The sequence below is a fragment of the Chelmon rostratus genome, chromosome 13 (assembly GCF_017976325.1).
Source record: "Chelmon rostratus isolate fCheRos1 chromosome 13, fCheRos1.pri, whole genome shotgun sequence".
Lineage (NCBI taxonomy): Eukaryota > Metazoa > Chordata > Actinopteri > Chaetodontiformes > Chaetodontidae > Chelmon > Chelmon rostratus.
In genome coordinates this window covers 9595934-9614887 of record NC_055670.1, presented here as the reverse complement: position 1 = coordinate 9614887, position 18954 = coordinate 9595934, and the positions used below count along the sequence as shown (strand labels likewise).

General features: G+C 41.7%; 1 protein-coding gene across 1 annotated transcript; it reads left to right on the top strand.

Annotated features, from left to right (window-relative positions):
- On the top strand, positions 1-6975 carry jam2b (junctional adhesion molecule 2b). The gene is made up of 10 exons (XM_041951164.1): positions 1-136; positions 2678-2743; positions 3476-3586; positions 3756-3905; positions 4360-4541; positions 4634-4742; positions 4836-4943; positions 5830-5848; positions 5942-5987; positions 6144-6975. Exons 1-10 carry the CDS (start codon positions 94-96, stop codon positions 6180-6182), a joined length of 873 nt encoding a protein of 290 aa, XP_041807098.1. The 5' UTR covers positions 1-93; the 3' UTR covers positions 6183-6975.
- The last annotated feature ends 11979 nt before the right edge of the window (positions 6976-18954 follow it).

The following is an 18954-nucleotide window of genomic DNA, read 5'->3' as shown; positions in this document are numbered from 1 at the left end:
GAAGCTGCAGAGAGTTTGGAGTAAAACTAATCTCATCCAGATTCAGCGGATCTCACAGACCTCAGGACGGATCACAGGTCACCGTGACTACACATGAAGATGTTGGCGCTGCCTCTCCTCATCACTTTATTGCACTGTGAGTTTTCTTTCTGGTTTTGGAAACTTTATTCAACAATTGGCTGACGTTATTAATGACTGGAATAGAAGCTGCGACAGACTCATACGTTTTCAGAGGAAGATCTGCATTTTAAGACTTTTATGTACATTATGCATGTATTCGCCAGTTTAGGATGTAAATACGCTCATTTGTTAAGAGGGAGTTTCTAGTAGACTTTACATTTCAACTTTCTGTTGCCTCAGATGTTGTATTTCACTTGACTTTTTGGTCTTTGGTAATAAAATTGATTTAGGAAAAACATGAGAAAGTTTCTAAAGGTGTGCACAGAAAAAAAAAAGCAACCAAAAGGAGATAGTTAGGGACTGTACGAAAATTATTGGCGTGTGTGTATGTGTGTGTGTCTACTCTTGAAAGTTCTCCCAAAAAAAGTTTTCTTATTTTCAGGTAAAAGAAAAAAGGAATAACCCCATTTTCTGACAGCCTCCTCCCCAATAATTCTTATACGGCCCCTCAGCAATGCAGGATGCAAATTTTGTAATAATGTTTTATTGGTCATTAGTGTGTGTGATTGAGTTTGTGCATGTTAAGCCCACATGCGGGGGGGAGGTGTGATGTGTTCAGGGACTGCAGCAGGGACTGAGATTGTGCAGGGAGTGGTTGTGGCCGGGCTTCATGTTTACACTGAACCCGCTCTGATGCTGTTTGAACCTGAGATCCACAGGCTGATGAGATGCATCACGTGGCCTCGCGGAGGAGTCTGAGATCCCACCCTTTCAGTTTGAAGATAGCCCCCGACTGACCCTGTCGCTAATTGGACCGAGATGAAAACGACCACTGGCTATCTGGAAAAATGCATTTGAAGTAGCTGTGGGAATTTTCAATGGAAAACAACTTGCTTTATGTCAATAATTGCAGCTTTGACGTGTGTGTTTTGATCTTTCTTGTATTTACTCGTGAGGCCCAAATGTCCTCACAGAGATTAAAAGATTGAAGTCCTTATGCTCCGTTAGGGCAAGGCTGGTTTAGGATGGGTTTGGAATATTTTGGGCATGATCGGAGATACTGAATTTCATATATTTAAGAAGTTTCTAATCCCTTTAGTATACTATGACAATTCATTTGAAATTCAATCAAAAAACGTTATTATGGATCGTATCATAAGTCTATAACATCTAGACGTTAATTGTTATGAAATGCATGTTCAATGTGTTTGGTAAAGATCAGTTCATGGCAGGGATTCAGGTCTAGTGTTAAAATCAGGTTTAGGTTTGGCTGACGGTCAAAGTAAAGCATGTGGTGCAGAGGGTGAGGGCTAAGCGTTCAATCAGTGTAGATGCTCAAGTGTGTATTACAGATATGTGTGTGTGTGTGTGTGTGTCTGTTTGTGCGTATGTGTGAGTGTGTGTACATATTTGTGTGTGTGTGTGTGATGTGCCAGCTGAGAAGGATAAGGTTACTGTCATGAAGAGCTGCTTTGTCTGCAGAAGAAAAGCATACTTTCCATGCATGTGTGTGCCGCACACATGTAGACACACACACACATGCACACACACATGCACACACACACACACTCAGTGAACATCTCTCTCCTTAAGCAAAAAAGCAGTATCCATTTATATTTCTGCAATAAAAGCTCCTTAAAGTGATTCTCCACTGAGAATTTATTTCATCATCTCTGTCATTCTGTCATTTCCTCCCTGTCGTCTTGAATGGCGGCTGTTAAAAGTTGTTTTGTCCTTCACAGGAAACAGCAGCTGAGAGCAGCTTGAAAGTTAGTTACAATGGATTTACGGCAGATTTAAGTTTTCACAGCGTAGAGAGCAGTATATCACCAATAGAGACCACGCAAATCTGCAGCATAATCCACTTCTCCGCTGCCCATCTGTGAGGTGTAAGGAAGGCTACTTTGTCACACTGTCACCCTCCCTGAAGCTTCAAAGCTTTTTGGTAAAAGTATAATCAACCATCTTTTGGTAAAGCTTTGGTTTTTGACTACAGCCACTTTGCTTTGTGAAGGAAAGCACACACAGCCGCCTTCAAACCTGCTTTAATACTCAAAAGATTTTCTGTAATCATGTAACACATGCTTTTTTTAAAACAAATGTGTGCAAACAATGTGTTTGTATACATCTGTGCATTTTTGTGAAGGAATGTGGGGTCTGCTCTGTGTCTCTGTGTGTGTATGTGTGTGCTTGCTGAAGGGACAGATCACTACAAGAGGTTATCAGGCCGGGATACAGCAGCGTGTCAAAGAGTCATCCATCACATGCATTCCTACACACCACAGCTCCTGGCACCACCAGGACGTAGCTGCACACTCTATATCTGTGTGTGTGTGTGTGTGTGTGTGTGTGTATGCACATATTCTGTTGTGGGAAATTAATGCTATACTTGCTGTGCTATACGGTGAGGATGCATGCCTGGTATGTTTAGGCTGTACCTCATTCTCATGGTCTTTTTAACCTGTTTACCTGTCTGTAATTCTGGTGCTCTGTTAGATATATTTAGCATGTGTTAAGAAGCTTTTATAACAGTTGATTGGTCCTCTCTCCCCTGCAGGTCCTCTTTGTCTGTCAGTGACAGTAAGCAGCAGTAAACCCAAAGTGGAGGTCCATGAGCACACAGGTGAGACTGTATGGCTGCTTCTCTCACTTATTTGGCTTTAAAATAACCACAGCTTTTAGTAACAACGCTGTCTAATGTGATTGAAGTTAAGTCTTTAATTGAAGATTAAAGAGCAAAGAGCTGCAACATGCCATCATATATTTCCATATGAATTCTACCCAAATGTTAGATTAAAAAACTGTGAGTAAATATGGCTTAAAAAAAAGCAAGACAAGCATTAAAATAAATTAATGTGCACATTTAGGAACAATCTGAGACAGGAAGCATATTACATCTGATTTTTAGATTTTTCTGATTTGTGTGCTCCTCATTGCAAAGCAAATCAGTCAAATCAACAGACAAACCAATTTTACACAGATTTACATAATTACACCTTAAATTGCCACTGTCCTCTTTAATGAGAATGCCAGATATACGTATATTTCACAAGATTGTCTTGGAAAATGAACAAGATAAAGAGAAACCAGTGGATATCTCATCTCCTGTATTAATTTCCCAGTGTTTTAGCATTAGATCAGCAAATACAGCAGTCACTGTACAGTAAATCTGCCCTTTAAACCTAATCAGCACCTCAATTATTGCTTAATGCTCATCAGTTTTAATGAGTTGACAAAAAAGCAACAATTTAGCGTCAAATAATGGGAAAAATTTCCTGAAAATTCAAACAAGGCAAAAGGCATATCTTCTGTTAACCAATGCCTCATTTTGTGGCTCTGTTCCCCGGCCTTCCAGATGCTGTGCTCTCCTGCGAGTTCAGGACAGAAAAGGATCAGAATCCTCGAATCGAGTGGAAGAAGAAAGGAAAGGCGGTGACATTTGTGTACTTTAATCACAAATTTACTCGTGAGTGATGAAATACCTTCCCTGCATGGATTCCTTCGACTTCTCCAAACTGAAATAAAACTATTTTTTTCTGCCTTTCTTTCCATCATCCCTCCATTATTTCCTTTGATTTATCCTTTTTTTTAAGCTGAGTTCTTCTTCTTCCATCTTTCCATACTGTCCATTACAGGGTCTTACGAAGGACGGGCAAAGATAGAGGGAGCAACGCTGACAATACACTCTGTTACTCAGAAAGACTCGGGGGAATACCGCTGTGAGGTGACTGCCAGCGAGGACCACGTCAACCTTGGGGAGGCGACTGTGACCCTCAATGTCCTCGGTATGATGCATAACCAGAGTATATTTTTGTGAAAATGTAAATATGCATCCACAAGGGTGAATGATGAAAGTTAAGTTCTGCATTTTCATGATATATGTATATTGATTATGCAAAATAGACCTACACATACAGAGACTGAGGATTTATCACCCACTCCTACTTCAAATAGGCAATTAAATTCAAGGATGGCAATTTTACTGCATAATAATATACAGTAAACAGTGTAGACTTCAGATAGTTTCAATTAAACAGAAAAAATTAGTAAACTGATTATTTCTTTTAGCAGATCAATGCATTGATCTTATAATCAGTGCTTAGATGCAGCAAATTAATTAATTCATTTGACAGCTCTACATCCACCAAGCAATAAAATGCATCAACAAAAGTATTCATTTGTGTTTTAAGGTGCCCAAAAATCCTATATTCATTTGCACTTTTTGCAAATTTTTCTTAGTGCCTCCTCATGTGCCGTCCTGCGAGGTTCCGAGCTCTGTGTTTGTGGGCTCAGGCCTGGAGCTCCACTGTAAGGACAAACTCAGCGTGCCTCCTGCCACCTACCGCTGGTACAAAGACAACAAGGCTTTGACGGCCACAGCAGACACGCCATACAGCGTGGACGCAAACAAGGGCACACTGGTGAGTACGTATTAAATGTGCAAAATACCCGTACTGACAGACAGCTGGTGTTCTCAGTAATTCACCTCTCACCTTGTCTTTGTCTGGAGCAGAAGTTAAAGAGCGTGTCCAAAACAGATGCCGGCATGTACCGCTGTGAGTCCTCCAACAGCGTGGGGGCGCCCAAGAGCTGCGTGGCCCAACAACTGAAAGTTATTGAATGTAAGTGGTTTTGGTTGAAGTCCTCGCTGGAGTTTACATTTCGTGCCCCTCTCACCAAACACTGAGGAAACTCTCTCTTTCCCCTCCTTCTAGATCCTTTGAACATGACGATTTTGATTGCAGGAGCTGCAGGTTTCCTGACGCTCATCTTCCTCTGCTGCATCTGCGTGTGTGTCTGCCGACGCCGAGGCTGCTGCAAGAGTGAGTGTTGTGATGCTGATGTGTGAGAGGAAGAGATGCTCCAGTTTCTCATTTAAAAACCATTGCTGTTTTTGTGTAAAAGCCATCAATCTCAGCCTCTCTCCTGTCCTGCCAATACATTAAATATTGGCTTTGGTTCCCAGTGACTTCAGTTTTGACTTTGTTAAAGTGTGGGCCTGTTCATTGACCTTCACTTATGTGGCAACCAGATCAGTCAGCAGTGATGATTTCCTACTGCCATCTTTGTTTGGGTCAAGGAATGATGATGCATCTTGTGAAACAAGTTAAAATTCTAATTAATTTTGCACCAGAAAAAATATATTTTATTCTTTAAGGATTTCAGACATGTCATCAGTAACACAAGGAGTTTTTTTTAAGTAGCTTGCTCAGTTTATTCTTCATAAGGCTCATTTCTTCCTCTCAGATGTAATGTTCCTCACTAAAGGAACTAAAGTTGTCCTGTGCGCCTTTGTATGCAGACCAAAGGACGCGATTTCTGTTCATGCTGCAGCCGGTTGTCTGTGTGGTTGTCTACATTTATCTCCAGCCTGAGTGCTCTTATCAGCCTTGTTGTCAGCCCACTGTAAAATTGTCTGTACACTACCTGCTCAGCACCAGAGAGCAGACAACCAGAAAGCAGTGTAGCATTTAGCAGCTAAAGAGACAGATATTTCTCTCAGGAGAGCTACAAGAGAGTGAATACTGAACTTAACCTGTCAGGCAGACAGAAACACGACTGTTAATGCATACTTGAGTAAATCGACTAATTACTATCCAACTAATTACTGCCAGCACCTAAAGAGACATAATATCCAACTTCTCTGGCAAGTATTATAGTGATTTTGACAAACGTTGACTTTTTCTCCTTTGTTTTGTCTTTGCACAGAGGACAAGAAAATGAAAAGGTGAGGGTTTCACTTTTTGACTCTCGTTTTGCTTGCAGCTGTGTGTTGTTGACTGATTGAGCACGGACTGAACTGCCACCCTTTGTCTTTCAGCACCAAGTCCTACAACCCTCCTCCTCCTCCTCCTCCCATCCACAATGTGAGTGATCAGAGGGCTCGTTGTCGTGCCAGGGCTCGCTTTGCTCGCTGCGACGTATTTGGGTTGCCGTTAAATTCTGTCGATAAGTTGCTGATAACACTGGTCCCTAGCTAATGAAAGGAGATGATCCATTGTATGTCTTTCTGCTCTCCACAGATGAAGCACTACAAACAAACTCACTCCTTCATGATCTGAAGAGGAAACAGTCTCCCACTTTGACTTCAAACTGTCCAAGATCTAAAGTGCACCCTTACTGTGCAACACACTGGAAAGTTACCCGACAATCGCCTCGCTTTGGGCCGGCTGCTCACTGCTTGCTGGGATGGACACATCGACAGACAGATGTTCACATATAAAGCAAAAACAAGAGTTAAACAGGATTTTGCAACAATCTTGTTGCTTCCTAAACACTGGCATCTATGCATTGAGTTTGAGTTTGGAGGATGTTTTCTACTTTCATTTTCACCACAAACTTACAGTACTGTAAATTCAGGGTTTAACTCAGCTCCTCAAACTGCTATAACATGTTTTATCACTATATTTTTCATTTGTGTGTCAAGACGTTTTTAAAATCTTGTTTTTAAACCGTATTTTTTCATCTCTCAGAAGGGTCCAAGTTCAGCACTTCAGTTCATGTTTTAGCTGTCTTGTGCCACCTACAGGCAAGAAACTGCTATTCAGCCACACTGATTACAGCACATACTGTACAGATTATAGTCTTTGTATTGTCTTTCATTTATATTTAGATGTTGTTTCATATGATGCTATTTTTTCCTCTTTGTCATTTTTATATATTTTATAAAAGCTGTTTGCGTATTGACCTCATAATTGTACACTGTTTAGTCTTTGGCTGTATAAATTTGAACGATGTGAATTGAGCAACAAATGAACAGGTGTCTGCACACACTGAATGGTGCTCTGGAAGCTTTTTAAATCTTTGACACTGTTTTTCAGAATCTGCCCCCTTTGATCAATAAAGAACGATGAAAATTCAAGCTGCAGTTTACTGACTTATTGTTAAACAGCAAGGCAGTGACATGAAAAATGACATTAAAGTCAGCATGTGTAGATGAAGAGAAAACCTGACGTGGGGACTCAGTGATGGCAAGTGTCTGTGTGATTTGGCCTTCATGGTGGACATTACCAAGTATCTCTCTAAGGTGAAGGCCGGCTTCTCAGCTCTCTGCTTTCAAATGCGAAATCATTTCAAGTTAAATTAAAACAGTGTGCAAGTGCAGCTGCAAAGAGGAAACACTGCATTTTCCTGGAACAAAAGCTGCTGTGATCTGAATATGCTGCTGAGAGTGAAAACTCCTTCAGGCATTTGCTGAGACGTTTCAGGACACGGAGAGCAAACAAAAGGAACCAAACATATTTGCTGTTTAATGTGGAAACAGCTGATGTTTCTGACAACCTACAATGTAAAATCACCGAGCTCCAAAAGCAACAATCTCCTACTGAGTATGGCCGACCTCACAGAGGCGTCAGCCTGGCTGTAGATGCCCGAACTTAAAGGTGAGCTCTTAACTGAGAGCGTTCACAAAAAATGAAACACCATTAACAGCAATTTATGTTACATTTTTTTAATGTATTTGAATGTTTTGGGTTGTTTTTGCTAGAAACATCTGGTGTTTCAAATCAGACCATACTGGTCCACACTTTGAGTGCTTGTTATTGCTTATTCTTATTGCATAGTTGAATGCAGTCGTATTCAGAATTTTCACAATGACTTATCTCTTTTTCTACCATGTTACAAAAACAGTTGCTAGGAGCCAAACAACGGTTGCTGTGTGTTTATTTTATAGGAAATGTTCTGTCCTCTACAAAGAATAAATTGTTGCTTTTTTGCTGGCCATTGTAAAGAAGCCACAGTAGAATACTAATACTCTGCTTTTACCTCCAGCTGTACAGAGGATGGGCGTTTAACTTACAGTCCGCCATGGTGGAGAAGAGAGCCTTTGTTAGATGATGGTGATGCCACAGATCAGCTCCCATCTATCTCATTCCCTTTGCCTTGCTTTTTGTCTGTAAGTAAAAACAACAAGCGAAAAACCTTGAATTCCACAGTTTAAAGGCTTTTTTCTACAAAGCAGCACATTTCTCCTTTGACCACTAGATGGCATCACATCACTAACAGTATGTGTTGACACCACACCAGACTACAGACCTACAGCTCCATGTTGCCAGCTTCTATCCATTATTTGTCTATGAACAGTAGCACTATTGTTCTCCTCCATTTGTACTCGTTGTTCTCCTTATTGTACTGCCCATAAATTAAAAGCCTTGAAAAGCACTGATCTCCTGCAGCTTCACTTTCAAGTGGTAAGAAGATACATTATCTGTGCTTGTACTCATGATTTAAGGATGTGACTCATGTTCATGTTATTAACGACACACTTTAGATATCTGACTTGTGCATCATCTGTAACTGCTGCTATGCAGACAGCGTCAGGAGAGATCTATTCTTGTATGGTCATAACCTTCTCTAATGATACATTTAAGTGGCTCGTATTGATCTGCTAATATGGCTGCTTGGTAGATCAAACCTTTCTGATCAACCGCTCTGGCTGCTAAGAAAGGAAATTAGCCGAGCTCTAAAATATGCAAATGTTGTTCCACAGTGAAGTCACTTGAGTGTGAAAACTGTGCCCTCAGTGGGAACTGCATTGGTTTTTAGCACAATGAAAATGCTATTTGAATTTGTAGAATGATATTTGGGAGTTATTCATAAGCCCAGGACATCTGGGTCCAACAACAACCACCCTTCATCCACTGCTCACTATTTTATGTGCAGGGAGCAAAGCACAATATTATGTGTAGTTGGCAACACGAAAAAACAACGAAACACTGAAACAAACCTATGGGCCGCTGATCAGGTACATTCTTTTGTCCGGCATGCATTGTGCAGACACATTTTCTCCCTTCTCTGCAAAACATGGCAAAACATGATGGTAGATGGCTCTGAAGTGACCCTCAGTTGTACAATACAGTGCTTTTTGTCTATTGAATAGGATATAATCATTTTGTCTGGACATTTAAACGACACTACAAAGTGGCAAACCCACCAGCGTCCCTCCACAGACTGTATAAAACATTGTTACTGTTCTATTATTCCTATATCGTACCTGAACAAATGCTTGAATGATGACGCTCGTTCAGGCATTTGTCCGTTTTTCTCATAAAATTCTGTTTTTTATGAATTGTGTTGTGGCGGATTAAGTTTTCTGATGCTCCACTTGAATGAAAGCAGGAATATCACAATGCCAAAATGCTCCATTAAAAGTCCCGTATTCAAGATTGTACTTGACTGAAAGTACGTCCGCATAATGAGCCGAATGTATTCATGAAGTATCACAAGTGAAAGTACTCAACATGCAGAATTTCAAAGTGCACGTCTATTAAAATCAAAGCAGCACTATAATGTACATGTACACAGTCTGGTTGAGCTGGAGCTCAAACTGTCGTGTGAACTGTTGCTGAAAGCCCCTACACACCCACGGCCCACCCCCACAGGTATTTTCTGTTAGTTTGCCTGACTGGGCCTTTTTGCAGCACTGAGTGGACGTGCACAGACTCGGCTTGACTGACATCTTTCTCACTCCGCTGTGAGTTTGCTGCAGGACAAGTTATAACTTATTACATTCTTAGCACATGGAGCTCTGGTGACCTCACAATGTAAGTTGAGGGTATCTTTTATTGCTAAAATCAAACTATAGACAAATGTAGTGAAGTAAAAAATAGTTACCTCTCGTACGTATTTACCTCTGATATGTGGTGGAGTAGTGACTGTCCTGTGAAAGCTGATTGCCCTCCTGTCTGACCTGTTGTGGGCCTGACCCTGGAACACATTAGTGAACCATGCTGACAGTAAATAGAGACTCATTTTGGGCGCAGTTTCCCATCAGTAGAAATGAAACATCACACATGCACAACTAGCCAACTGGAGTTCCTGATTGTAATTTGCACAATATCTCTATCAATCTATACTGAAAACATCCAAATTATAACCACACAAAAACACACACACACACACACACACACACACACACACACACGCAGACACACACATCCTGTAGCATCCAGATCTGGTGGCTGGTTAAGGGCACTGCTCGACTGCCAGCCACAGTCATTTATTGTGGTTCCCTTTGAACATCTTAACAGGCCTTCTTTATGGATGCTCGCCCTGGATTACAGCTCAAGGGGACTGTTACATCACATTTTGTAAATGTGTGTGTGTGTGTGTGTGTGTGTGTGTGTGTGTGTGTGTGTGTGTCAGATAGCGACCGAGGAGAGAGAGTGTGAAAGTAAGAGAGAGAGAGAGAGAGAGAGAACGGTTGAGTGTGAGTGGGCGGTGGCTGTCAAATGAAATCTTTGTCAGTACAACTGTTTTCTTAGATGTTAAATTAAGCCTCAACCCTGGTTTCCTCCAGCACAGCTCCTGCCTCGGATGCTCGATACCAAGCTGGCTGCACCGGAGCCTTACCCACAATGCACTCTGTGAGCAGAGCTCCCCCGAAAAACCTCGAGGAGCACTACTCATCTATGAACAGGTGGCACCATGCTCACAGCACATGGCGCAACACCCTCAGGGATTAAATAGCTTTTTTCATTTTTTACAACTCTAAAAAAAAAAAGAGGAAAAAAAAACAAAAACTAAATCTGTTTCCGCCAGTTTTCAGTTGTGAGTTTTCTTTCTTTTGTCTCTGGTGTCGTCCCTTTATCACTCTCTGCCACCCAGCTTGGAGCACATTTACATCTCCCGTAGCCTTCCACATTAGCAGCTCTTGGCTTGTGCAAAGCTTACATCATACAGACATTGATGTATTTATGCCTTTGGGGGAATTGTTGTGGCAGGGGGAGCAGGAAGGAGACCACTGACACTGGGATTACCACAGGAAACTCTCTCTTCCCGCTGTCGCCGTAAGAAATAGCAACGTTTAAACATTTAAACCCCACCAGACGACATCTCCTACAGTTTCATTAAATCTTTATACTGAGGTTCTCTTACAATGCTGAGGGTCTCTGCTCTGTGTGTGTGTGTGTGTGTGTGTGTGTGAGAGAGCAGCTGTTTGTGCGCTCTGTTTTCAGTCCTCAGTCTGAATTGTGCTGTTATTTAGCATCATGCACTGACAAGACCGTTAAAACAGAGCTTGAGGATGAAAATGGTGTTGCCACTGCACACATGCGCATACACACACACACACACACACACACACACAGCGAGAGAGATTCATGTTTTCATCACATTACAAAGATTTACAATTATTTCCCCAAGACTTACAGGAACCATGACCAAAAACGTGCACGAACCTAACCCTCACCCTAAAATTTAATCATTTACATTATGGAGACTTGCATTTTGTCCCCATATGGACGGTGAGTCCCCGCAATATGACTGCGCAAACACACACACCCTCAGCGTCCTGTCCTCCTTCATAAGCAATCAGTCAGGACTAACTCCTCCTATGTGTGTGTGTGTGTGTGTGTGTGTGTGTGAGACTGTAATTTGACAGCATTACATGTGCTGAATGGCAAGTAGGTTTGTTGCTAGTAGATGTATTGGTTAACAAAAATCAAATACTTTATACTTTTTAAACAGATATTTTATCAGGGGCCTAAATACCAACATGTTTAAACTTCCACTTTAATTCTTAATGTTCCTCAGAGAAACTGATCACCAATGACTGAGGCTGCAACTAACGATATTTTCTTTCTCAATTAGAGTGGCGATTATTTTCTCAATTAAAGGTGCAGGAAGCGATTCTGGAGAAAGACATTTAATTGTCAAACCTCATTCCCATGTCATCAAGTACAGATGCTTTGGGTTTCCCACATTTAGTAAATGGTTTATGATACAATAGTGCAGTTGTTATGAGATATAAGTGTTTATTCATGTATTTATTAACAACTATAACTCTTCCTGTGGCCACTCATACGTGGAGGCTGGTCTGTAAACAGATAATGAATGACATTTGATTTATATTATTACAGCACAGTTGACATGGCTTCATACGAGAAGTTCTAATTGCTAACAAATACTGTACATTACACTAGAAAATGGCCTTGTAGCTTATTCCACATTATAGTATAAACAGTAGTATCATGGCAGTGTCATGCCAAAGCAGGTAACACAGGGGTGGGCAACGTCTGGCTTCTGGACCATCTCTGTAAACAGCAGTTACATTCATTCTATGTTAAAATAAAAGAACATAAAATAGTAGACTAATACATCCCTGCATGTGGTCCGTTCTGACTATACGCCTGTCCGGGTCATGGTGAAGGTGAATGAAGCTGTCTCAGTTAGTTTGTGGAGATGTGACAGATTAAAAAAAGGCTCATCTCAGGAGTCATTGCAGGTATAAAAATGCTAAATTGGATGAGCTGCGAGGACAAATGCGCCTGGATAAAATTAGCACTCTTCAATGGAGTTTGTAGGCCCAACAAGCAGCTTTCAAAAGACCGCATTCTGTCAGAGACACTGTTATACAGGCAAGTTTTGTGGTGAGCGAGCTAATGGCTAAGAAGCTGAAACGTTATTCAGAAGGAGAATTTGTGAAGGAGAGCCTTGTTGCTGCTGTGGAGCCGCGAGCAGCAGACAAAGCAACATTATACAAAATTCCTTCAGGCGCTTGATGAGATATATCAGGACATGAGAAGTAAATAAGAGGAACTGAACATATTTGCTACGCTGTTTAATGTGGAATCAGCTGGTGTTCCCCCACAACATTAAATTATTGAGCTCCAAACCAACAACAAACTCAAAGCGACAACAACCTGACAATCTGGCGTCTCCGTTTGGGACAACCTACTTCTAGAAGCAGCTCTTTTCGAAACTGACTCTGGCAACGACTCTGACTGACCGACCCAAACCTGGAAAACCTGCTGCAAGTATCACCATCACGACCACCACCTGACATTTCCCGAAAGAGAAGCAGTCCCCTCCATTGTGTTAGAAGCTAGACTGATATATGTGTCCAATATTTTAGTATGGCCCTCAATGGATGTGATAAAATTTAAATGGATCTTGACAGGAGAAAAGTTCCCCAAACCCTGGTGTAGTCGACCCACCAGTCCACCCTGTCAGTGTCAGCTCAGCGTGAAAAGACTCATTCTGATTCCACCATCAAGGTGGTGATAATAAATATGCAAAGTCCAGTTAGACTTTCAAAGTAGGAACCAAAACTACATGAATAGGCCTGGACCGAAAAATGGAGCAAAGAAAACTCGAAGCTTGAAGCCATCAAACTAATTCACCTGTGTTTTCAATACGTGAACAACACGTTTTATGTTAAAAGACAAAGAACAACACAGCGCTCAATCAATCAATGATTTATCATTTGTTTAAAGCTGTAAGAAAGCATTTTCTGCCATTCAGGGCCAGAAAGGCTGTAAAACAAACACAAATACTGAGATCTGACACATTTACCAGTCAAGCCTGCAAAAAAACATTGTGTTGTATGATTATGATTCTGGTTCAGAATTGCAGCTCACAGAACAAATTATGTAATTTGTTCAGTTGTTCAAATATTATGAAGAAAGTGAAATGGCAATTCAGTCTAATTATCACACTACTGTTGCACATGAGATACATCCTATGTGACCTTTATGTCCAATATTTGCGTGCAGCCAGACAGCCAAAACAATGAAATATTAAGCTGCTGAAACCTTTGCAGAGCTGGATATTTCTGGTGGTTTTACTCAATGAGTAACATTTTCTCAGTACAGTCACTTTATAACGTTATTATGAAAAAAACTCTTAATGTAGGGTAACATTCATAAGCAATAAATCTGCTCTGTTGTCTACAGTGTTGCCTTAACACAGAGAGGAGACTCGATTTTGTCACAATAACCTGACACCAAAATTATACACAGACCTACTGTGGGCTGTTTTTAAATGGGGCATGTAGAGCATCAAGTATGCAGACTTGTCAGATGTCTGTTCTGCTTCTCACTGCCCATCAGTACCTAAGATCCTGTGCTGCAGTGTGCTATTTGATGAGAGTGTTTAGCATTCAAGAGGAATCCTCAGCACTCAAGTACTCCCAGTATTATGCTTTTAACTCATTCCCCCCAGAGGAGCAGAGGGATAGAGAGAGAGGGGAGGGAGCGGAAAGGAGGCAGAGACAGAAGGATCCTTATGGGAAGAGTGAAATTTCACAGGACAAAAGCCCGTTATTTAATTCCTGTCATGATTCTATGGATAATAACCTCCACTATCCAGCCCCCAGACACATTTAAAGGCTTTCACAATCCCACTCCCTTCTGATTTCACTGGCTGGATGTGTGTTACTGCATACAAGCCACTGCACTGTCCCACCACTTGCTGGATGCCGCTTAACGCCTCTGTGTTGGATTAGACTTTCCGTCCCTTGAGCGGAGCTCAGAAAACACCACAATGCATCCCATCAGTATGTGAAGCGCCAAACAGCCGAGCTTTTGAGCTTGACTTTGCCCGGCTAATGGCTGGGGAAAAGTCATGCCCTGTTTAGAAAAAGGAGGCGAGATGTACCTGAATGTTAAAGCCTGCGCTGATCTGGCCACAGGGGCCATGATGAGGCCTGATTGCTGTGTGATTTGAGCATCCTCAGACCCACAGCTCATCAATATCCCTCACAGCTCAGCTCTGTAACACGCTGCACTGCAGCAGGACGCAGGCGTCAGCAAGATGAATATTTACAAAAGCCATAAAAAGGCGCAGGAAACAATTTATTCATCGCAGAAAGCAGGCAGAGGCCAAAACTCTCCTGATCGCGTTCTCAAAACAATGCCATAATTCAAACACACGGCCTGCCAGGGGATTGTAATGATATGAAGTCATTTGTACGCTCGCTGGTAGGACACAGTTTTACCATACGGTGCAGCTGATTGGTGAAAAGAGCATCAGGTTCAGTCGAGTGTCCCCTGGATTAGAATAACTGTCAACCCTAATCTGCTGCGACTCATTAAAGCAGTCAGAAAGCACAGTCCCAGCCACCAGGATTATAAGGCGAAGAGTGAGAGCAGGGCGAGCGGCTGCCCAGCACAACCTTCCCAAGATGCAAGCAAACGCGAGGTGGATTTTATCTCCCTTAGTCCGTCCTCACCCTGCCGTCAGACACACTCCTCTCTTGCTCCTCAGCCCGGTGAGCAGGCTGAAGACAGGACAGGGCGAAAACAACCCCCCCATCTTATTAAACCCCAGAGTCTACAGGAAGGATCTTTCATGTGGAAAAGATTTACGTAAGGAGGAGAATTTACTCAGTTCTGTCCTCATTTCCGTACGCTGTACACACCAAATCCCCTTCTTTATACAGCATATTTGAGTCTGGCTTTCCACAGCACTGTTCTGGCATCAGCCAACTTTTCTCTGTGTTTCTTCGCTCTGATTAACTCAGAGAGTGTTTTCTCAACAGGCCATGTTTGATGTGCTGGCCCTGATTAGAACATGTTAAAAATACCACCACCCTGCACCCCTCCATCTACTCCATCCCACCTTCTGTCTCCCCTTTCTGTCTGCCTCGCCCACTCTGTCTCTACTCTCCTCTTTTCTTTTAATTTCTCATCCTAACAGCTTCACTCTGTCCCCTTCACCCTGAATGATTACAGGTTTTTACTTCAGACGTATTTTTATCAAATTTCTCGTTTCCTGGCGATGATAATGATGTTTCTTTTCCTGTCTTTTTGGTCACGCTTTGTCTGTTTTCTGCCAGAGGCCTATGTTTGATTATAGCTTTGCTCTCACTGATTACGACCTCTCGTCTTTGTGAGTGGTGTTGTCTTCCTCGCCCTCTCCCTCCCCATCAGCCAGCGTGACCTTGGCAGAATAACAGAGCCAGAGATAGTGACAAATTCAACAAAATCTTATCTGGTTGCGATTGAAAACAGAAGAACGGTCAAAACGACGGAGAAAAGCAATGGATTTCTCCTGATTTTATTTTTTGCTAACACTTCACAATTAGGGAACAAAACATTTGCTGAAGTACTTATGTTAATTTATGATGATTTGCTACATAAATCAATGCAGAAATCAGGAATTCCTAACCCCTATGATAAAGCAGGTGGGTTTTTTTTAGAGCTTTTTGCTTGAAAAAACAAAACAACACTATGAGAGCAGTGGGAGTGAACCAGAACAGTAAATTTGCAGTCTGGACAGCTGGACAATGAGTTGAAACTCGTTTTATAGCTCCGTAAAGTTGAGGGCAGCTGCAGATTCTAGTGATAATTCTCTGCAGGTCATCACTACAAGACCCCTAAACCCCTATCAAACTGTCATTTGACATGTTTTTTTTTTTTTGCATAAGAAATCAATTATAGTTGCTTAACAATCATTCATTAATAAGTGTTACCCACATACACTCATAGCAACTTGATCATTTCCTAATGCTGAGCAATGTGAATGTATGACACATCCAGCAAAAATTAATGTATTAAATCAAGATTCATACATTGCTTATGCATCACTTAAGCTAAGCATGTGTTTTGTACCCTTATTATTAAGCGTTTTTGTAAAACATTTGTCCTGTGAGGGAAACACTGAGTTATCAAAATCAACAAGCAAAGGCTTCTTTCATGTCAAATCACTACAGGAATGACCCGACATAAACAACATGAGACAGAACATTTCCATGTTCAGGCAACAGTCTTTTTGTTAAAGTGGCGTTGTGCTCCCTTGGATTTTCACTGCAGCTGATATTATTCTCATCTTGTCGTGCATGCTTGCAGACCTTAACCCAACTCATAACATATGAGAAAAGGTAGAGAATAGATAGCTGGCCCTTGAGCAGAGCATTTGGCACTGTCTTCAAGAATATCAGTGAGATTTGGTGCCTGCCTTACCCTGTCTCTCCTGCCTCTCCCGCTGATTGCACTTCCAGACTTATGATTCCTCCGCAGCGCGGGCAGAAATCCATCCAACCAAGGACAATATCAGAACTCTTATGTCTACAAATCGTGATGCAGGAGGAATGAAGAGCCAGAAAATTAATGTTTGCCCAGAGGAATCACATTTTCCCCCCTCTCACTGTAACTGCTGTTCATCCAGAGAAGAAATAATAGGAATAGGTACGGCACTGCATGTGTGATGTTATCAGCTGCACGCTGCACAATCTGCAAGCTGCTGATGAACTGCGAGCGACTGCGCTTTTAATTCAAAAACCTTCGGAAACACAATCAACGTATCAGTCACGCATGAGCGGCTATGTCATGGAAAAATAACAGGATGTGATACGGAGAAAAGAGGCAGTGCAGGCCGCGCACGCTGTAATAAGGCTTCTATTGTGTCTCACTGTGCAGGTGCACTCTGCAGGTTAGAGGGAAGCAGGCCAGAAAAGATGGAGATAAGGAGAGTTTAGTACTGGTTGCTGAAAAGCTGTGTCGTTGAGTGAGTGGATCAGGATGCAAACATTGATCACTGAATGGTCATTTCCTGGATCAACCCTTCTGTTGGTATTTGTCCTAATCTCAACAAATACATTTGGACAAATCATTTTGCAGATTTATTATTTTTGCACGGATTACTTATAAAGCAGAGAATTACTTTTGAGAATGAGCACAATGTCTATTCATTTAGATAAAGTATATTACCATGCAACTTTTTATATTGCTGGAAATCAAGTGAAAGTTCTACACAGGCGCATGGTGGATACGGGTCAAAGAATAGACATCAGTGAGAAAATCAATTCCACTCTCTTGGTTGTTCTTTTCAACATGAAGCTGGTTAGCTTATCTTAGCATGAAGAATGGAAACAGGTGGGAAGCAGCTAGCCTGGCTTTGTCCCTAAGTAACAAAACATGCCTAGCAGCTGATGCTCCCTAATTAATATGTTATATCTCATTTTTCTCGTTTTTAGGGGAGTTAATGAGCTGGACTGTTTCTTGGCGGGTGGCGCGGTGACTTCTTGAAGTCTCCTTCATTGCCATTGCCAAGCAATCTCATAAGACTCCAGGAGGTCACTGCACCCAGTGAATAAATAGTCCCGCCTATAACCAACGTGAACATTCAGCAAGAAAGTGACAAAGCGTATTTCCCAAAATGTCAAACTATCCCTTTAAAAAGCACCATTTACATCAACCAACTCTCTCATCTTAAATGTTGTAGCCCTCAAGAAAACATGTCTCAAAATGGTCTGTGCTCGCTGTTGCACCACAAGCAACCATCACATAATTACAAAATAGCAAGAAGATTAAGTGAAGTGTTCAGTGTGATGGTTCAAGCTCGCCTCAAGTCTCTGCCGGATGTTTAAATGAATGAAAAACAATGCCTGTCTGGAACATACATGGTCTATTTTGGAGAATTCCTGGCAGTAAAGTATATAACATTTGTACTTAGTGGGTTAAATTATATAAAACCACTGATGTGCTCCTTTAGCTTGTTAGAAAAAAAACATAAGACTGAGAAGGATGGAGGGAAGGACAGAGATCATGGGAGGACAGAAGAGATGGCCACTGACCCACAGGGAAGCCATTCTAAAGGAAGTCCTGCTCCCGCTGTAAATGGAAGTCATTTATCTTCCTTTCATTGCAGATGGGTATAAGTTATCAAACATTCTCCTTTTTTCTCCTCTCTCCATCTGCCATATCTACATCTGGCTGCATCCATCATTCACTGTCTCTGCCTGCTTCTGACTCCACATGTACTGTATCTGTTGTGCCACTTTTCCTCCGCATTTCAGCGTGAGCTCTTTCTCCATTCTGTTTGTATTGTTGTTAGAGCTCATCAGTGTACTCAGTGTTGATTTCTTGATTTCGTGCGCACACACAGAATATTAATGGGTAAATGCGGCCCTTCTCCCGGAGTTGCAGTGGTTGCTTTCATTATTGATTAATCTGTCATGCATTTTTCTGATTGATCTATAAATCATTTAGTCTATAAAATGTCAGAAAACTGTGAACCAGACTGAAAGTCAACAGCCAAACGAGCGGCTCTGTAAGGCTACGGATCAGAAATGGAGGAGGCTTATATATTTTTGTTGTAACATGCCGATGCTAC